The sequence below is a fragment of the Galeopterus variegatus genome, unplaced genomic scaffold (assembly GCF_000696425.1).
Source record: "Galeopterus variegatus unplaced genomic scaffold, G_variegatus-3.0.2 Scaffold683, whole genome shotgun sequence".
NCBI lineage: Eukaryota > Metazoa > Chordata > Mammalia > Dermoptera > Cynocephalidae > Galeopterus > Galeopterus variegatus.
In genome coordinates this window covers 422,479-428,478 of record NW_007726794.1, presented here as the reverse complement: position 1 = coordinate 428,478, position 6,000 = coordinate 422,479, and the positions used below count along the sequence as shown (strand labels likewise).

Genomic DNA, 6,000 nt, shown 5'->3' with positions numbered 1-6,000 from the left:
TTAATTAATTCATCATCTATTCAGCTGGGGTTTTTTTTTTTTTTTTTTTTCTTTACTTTTTTTTTTAATTACCCGGACCATTTTTCTTAGAGTTTAGCTCACTTCTTATCGAAGATCTCATTTATAATTACTTTAAAATGTCTCTTTTAAAAATGGGTGATAACATTACATGTTTTTGTGATTAGCAAACTCTAAATCTAATTTTTTAAATCTATTTATATGTAGTACTATATCCATTAAGTAACATTGTAACCATATGGTTGTCTAACCAAATTCTTATGCTTGTTAAGGTTTTCTTTTTACTAAATGTCACTTGTAAAAAAAAATCTCCAAGCAAAACTGAAAGCTATAAAAATAATATTTCACAATAGTTTTTCCTATTAGACATCTATGTGCTTGCGTTATTCACATATTAAGCATACATCCCATCCCAATCACTTGTTCATTCAGTAAATGAAAAGCCTTCCATCTAAACACATGGAATATTCTTATTCAAACTGTAAAATGAGATATTAATATGACTTCATTATATGATAAAGATAGAGGAGGGCATGATAGCCTGTTAGCTTGTGACTCAGTTGAAGTGGAATGTAACGACTGAGCAGTCAATTTGAATTTGCAGACTCTTTGTGACTTTGCGAGTGATACTGACCTAAACTGATTTTAATACAAACCATTTAATTTCCCTGCAACTGGCTTATCTGTTATTATTTAAAATAGGGTTTGTGTGCTGGTTTGAATTCAAAGTTAGTAATTCATTTGTTGATGAAAGTAACTGGCAATTTTAAGATATTATGAGCTCACTGAAAGATAGGTGCTAAGTAAATTCAAGGTGATAGAATTGTTGTTATCTTAGATGAAAGGTTTCTCAGCTACAAGGTAGGACAAACATGATAATTTATTAAAAGTTGGTGTGAACTTACCCTAGTGGTGTGAACTTACCCTTTTGCAAATTATTAGTGAGAATTTTTCACCTAGATATTTTGTTCTTGGGGCTGACATATGAAATAGACTTTGGATTTGATATTAAATTATATCAGTTTAATAGCAAAGGGAAGTGATGTAGTTATAATTAGCATTTTATGCTTTCATGTGTCTACCTTTTTTTTGAATTTCTATTTTATTAAAGCCCATTTTTTTCCTAACACAAAGTTAAACATTAGTTCTAATTTACATATGTGTTTTCAGGTATTGAAAATATGATGTTGATCATCTTAAACCCATTTTGAATTGTACAAATTGTAGAAGGAAATATTTCAGAATAATAATCACAAGAACAATAGTAATAGCCATTATTTGTAGGAATGTACCAAGTCCTACATATACTAGGCCTTTTACAACGATTTATTTCTATTCTTCACAACTAGATTTTTATGAGATATCATCTCCATATTATAACTTAACTCAAGAGAGATGATTACCCTAAAGTCACAGCTAGTCAATTGTAGAGAGAGGATTAAAACATGAATCCAAAGTTTGTTGTGCTCTTCTTCTTACACCACCCTGGCCTTATCCTAGCATTTGTGTTCCACTCAAGGACCATAGAGCTGTGGTAACAGTGACTATAGAATTTAGGAATGCTCTGAAAGACCTCTAGCATAGAGCGTCAAGTGCCAAGCCCAGCATTTAGCATCTTAGTAGGAATTAGTAAGTTTGAAGGAATGAATGGTATAGCTAATAAATATATGGAAGTGCTGATGATTTTGCTTTGGAATTAAAATCTCCTTTTTAAAAAGCAAAATCTATAAATATATTTTTATGAGTTAAATTGTATTAGATTTTCAGTTGTTTTTCAAAAAGCAGTTTCTTTAAGCTGTCTTCTTTGGCGCTGCTTTCACTGTTTTGCATATAGTGTCTTTATCCTGAGAGAGTCCACATGGACATCTTAGAAAATATGGCTCTTTGACCTCCTTCTCCTCAACTCCCACCAGAATGACCTAATCATTGTAAGAAATTTGGCATCATATAGAGCTAGAGAAGAAACCCATCCATGCTAAACAAAGAGTACAGGATTGAACCATAACTTCCATAACATTCATAATGTCCAGTGGAATCCAGGTCAGCTACCAATCATGGACAAATATAGATACAAGCATATTTTGGTAAAAATTAATAGCATGGAAATCATAGGATATATTATCAAGAATTTAGAGTAAATTTGCTCCCCCTTCCTTCCACCTCCCTAGAAAACAAAATAAGGGGAGAAAACTTTAAAAACAGAAAACAAAGGAATTCTAATTTGTACTTAGTGAGATTCACAAGGTATTACACCAATAAAACAAGGACTTGAATGCCATACTAAGTAGTAATCAGAGGTAGAAAGGAAAGATAAAACGTGCTGAGAATAGATCTAGGAGAGAATTGGGCAAATAAATAGAAGAGCAGAGATCATCAAAGAAAGAATGAAATTTTCTTATGTTTGAGAAAGATTTGATTTTTCATTCTTTTACAAATGCACATTACCTAACATTACTGCAAACTGGGGTAGAAACAGGATACAGATGTTAAACAAGTAAATATACAGAGTTACAAATTGGGATGTTCTGTGTGGTAAAGGAACAGAATACTGTGAGATCAATTTTAGACTGGGAAGTCAGAGAAGGCCTGAATAAAGTGGGATTTAAGCTGATACTTCTAAGAATGAGAAAGAGCCAAGCAGACTAAAAGTGAAGAAACAGCATGTGCAGAGGGCCTGAAGCAGGAAAGTTTTGTCATTTCTGAGAAACTGAAATAGGTCACTGTGGTTGAAGCTCAGTGAATAAGGACAAAGGTGACAGATAAAGTAGGAAAGGAGGTCAGGGGCCAGATCAAATATAGGCTCTAGTTAATACATCCCTTTTAGGCTATATTAAGGGATTTTTGTTGTTGTTTTTCCTAAGATAATGGGATACCAGTGAAGGGTTTGAAACCAGGAGGTGACATGATCCTATTACTGTTGTATTAATGGCTCAGGGGAGGCAAGACAGGAAAGGGAGTGACTAGTAAGGAGATTGCTGACAGTAGTCATACTGGTGGTTTGGACAGAGTACTGTTGTTGGTAGAAATTGAGAAAAGTGAACAGGTTCAAGAGGGAGTTTTGAAGGTAAAATTGACATGTTTTGGTGGTGGATCGAATGCCCGGGATGAGACAGAAGTAGATTGTTGTGGATTGGTAGGTTTTGTAAGGAAAAAATTACCCTCAAATGCTACCTAGGTAAGAGTACTAATGGGAGTGACCTCATATATAATTATAAATTGATTCTTGTTTATGTAGAATTTAAAGAGCTAAGTTGAAAAGAACTAAATTGAGATCACAATCAAAGAAATGGTATAGGCGATCTCCTCAATGTAGAGTTGTATATTTAGGGGGCTTTCCTGAAGTTAAATACTTGAATTGGAGATTCAGGGACATGATTATAAATAAGACCATGAAACTTCCTGTTTGAATAACGTGCATGTTGCTATTTTTATCTGAAATTATTTAGGGTTTTTTGGATGGTTGTTATGGTAATGGTGGTAGTTGTTTGGTTTTTAAGAATTTTTTTGACAAGCTTTCCTCTTTCTCAGTATGACAACATTTTAATGGAAGAGGCTGCTCAAATTCTGGAGATAGAAACGTTTATACCTCTTCTTCTACAAGTAAGTAATTAAGATCTGAGACAAAGAAAATAGAGTTTTAAGAATTCTGGAGGACAGCATCAGAATGCTACACAGTTTGGGGGTGCTAATTGCCACAGTTTATATTCTCCTTGACTTCTATTACATTTGGTATTCTATTTTAAGCCTGTAAACTTCCTTTAATCTATTCACTGGCTTTTTCGTATTTTGTATTGCTTCTGAGAGTACTATTTAAGAATTTATAGTTTATTTCTATAAAATAGTTTTGAAAAAACAGTAATTTTAATCAAGAAAATTACATTGTTATACAGTTTGAAGGGAAGATGAGCTTTTTTTTTATTTCTTTTGTTAGAGTTGTTTCTAGAATTGTTTTTGATATTCACTGAGTACATTGCTTTTCTTTATTTCGTGCCTAAGTTTTTTAGCTAAATGGTGATATTTTAGAATGTTTATTACTGTACAATATTTTTTACTATTGAAGGATTAAAAAACAAATGTGGAATTCATAATTTAAGAATAGAGATTGCGGGCCGGCCCAGTGGCGCACTGGATAGTGCGCCGTTTGGGAAGCGCGGCGGCGCTCCCGCCCGAGGGTTCGGATCCCACATACAGACCAGTTCCCGCTAACTGGCTGAGCGAGGCGCAGGAGCAACGCCGAGGGTTGCGATCCCGTTGCCGGTCCCCGGTCCGGTACGGGGGCAACACTGAGGGTTGCGATCCGTTGCCGGACACGGAAAAAGACAAAAAGCAAAAAAAAAACGTGTTTTTAGGGCTGGCCCGGTGGCGCACTGCTACAGTGCGCCGCTTGGGAGCGCGGCGGCGCTCCCGCCAAGGGTTCGGATCCCACATACAGACCGGCTGCTCACTGGCTGAGCGAGGTGCGGGCGCAACACCGAGGGTTGCGATCCCGTTGCCGGTCCCGGTCCGGTACGGGCGCAACACTGAGGGTTGCAATCCGTTGCCAGTCACAAAAAAAGACAAAAAGCAAAAAAAAAACGTGTTTTTATAAGCCAAGCTATTCTGAACTTGGAATGTATTTTTATCAGGATATGTTTCAAGGAACAAGAGGCATACAGAGTAGGAAATTGAAGTAGTAGCATAGAAAGTTAAAGAAGGTACAGTTTTTACTGCTTTGGGGGTTCAGAACTGGTCCTCGGAATAATTGTGAAAGGTGTTTACTTTGCATTTTTCCATTTCTTGTCTTGAGCATCTGTTTCTTTCTTTACACTCTTTGCCTAATTAGGTTCAGAACTGGTCCTCGGAATAATTGTGAAAGGTGTTTATTTGCATTTTTCCATTTCTTGTCTTGAGCATCTGTTTCTTTCTTTACACTCTTTGCCTAATTCTGACCTAAGTCTTCCAGACCTCTTAAATTCCATGCTTGCCTTCTCAATCCCTCGCCCACTGTCAGCCAAGAGCAGCGGTACCTGTAGTTGGTTCATAAGTCGTTCTATAAATTTGTCAGACTTCTCTGTGTGGAGCTGGTGAAGATCAAGAACTTATAAGCTAATGAAGCCATTTAAAGAAGAGTGAGTCTCGTGCAATAAATTGGAGGCTAACAGGATAATACATTAGAGTGTTTTGCCATTTCTTCACTTTTCATTTCTAGAATCCTCAGGATGGGTTTAGCCGACTAAAACGATGGATTATGATTGGTGATCACCACCAGTTACCTCCAGTCATTAAAAACATGGCCTTTCAGAAGTATTCAAACATGGAACAGTCTCTCTTCACTCGCTTTGTCCGGGTTGGTGTTCCTACTGTGGACCTCGATGCTCAGGGAAGAGCCAGAGCAAGGTAAAGGAGGCAAAAATAAATCACTCCTACCTAAGGATCAGTTCCGTGATCCAAGTATTTGTAACATCTTTTATATAGATTTTTGGCATTCCCTGCTGTCCAGGAGCTTGCCATCTGCAAATCCAAAAGCACCTTTGTTGCCTTCTGCATGAGGTGTGAATTGGCCAAAAACATTATTCCCTTCATTTTGTTCATTGAGATTAATTTTAGATTTATAATCTAAAGACTTCTTTTCACTATCCTTTCCCCTTTATTCATGTCCCCAAAAGATACACAGTTATATAATTTTGAAGTCTAAAGCAAAAAGTGAACAAGAGGAGAATATACTAATTCTTACTGCATAAAGGGTACAGGCCCCGTCTCCTAGTTACGCCCAAATTGTCCTCAATTTACAGTCTTCCCTGATTTTTTAATTTCAGTAGTAAGTAATAGCATTTACCTCAAAGAACACAAATAGAGCTGTCATTTTTATAATACCTTCAGTCTTCTGACTCTTGGTTACTTGAAGTAGGGAGGCTGTTTAAAAAAGCATTACTGCTAAAAAAAAAAAGGTGAGCAAAAATGGGTAATGTGAAAATGAAAAGGAAGCACTGTTTGTTAGAAACC

At 36.2% G+C, this 6,000-nt stretch overlaps 1 protein-coding gene across 1 annotated transcript in view; it reads left to right on the top strand.

Moving 5' to 3' along the window:
* Positions 1-6,000, top strand: part of AQR (aquarius intron-binding spliceosomal factor) — a 108,096-nt gene that overhangs the window by 77,926 nt on the left and 24,170 nt on the right. Inside the window, exons 24-25 of the mRNA XM_008571346.1 lie at positions 3,547-3,618; positions 5,207-5,394. Coding sequence (XP_008569568.1) covers positions 3,547-3,618; positions 5,207-5,394 — 260 coding nt within the window. The remainder of the gene's footprint in view (positions 1-3,546; positions 3,619-5,206; positions 5,395-6,000) is intronic.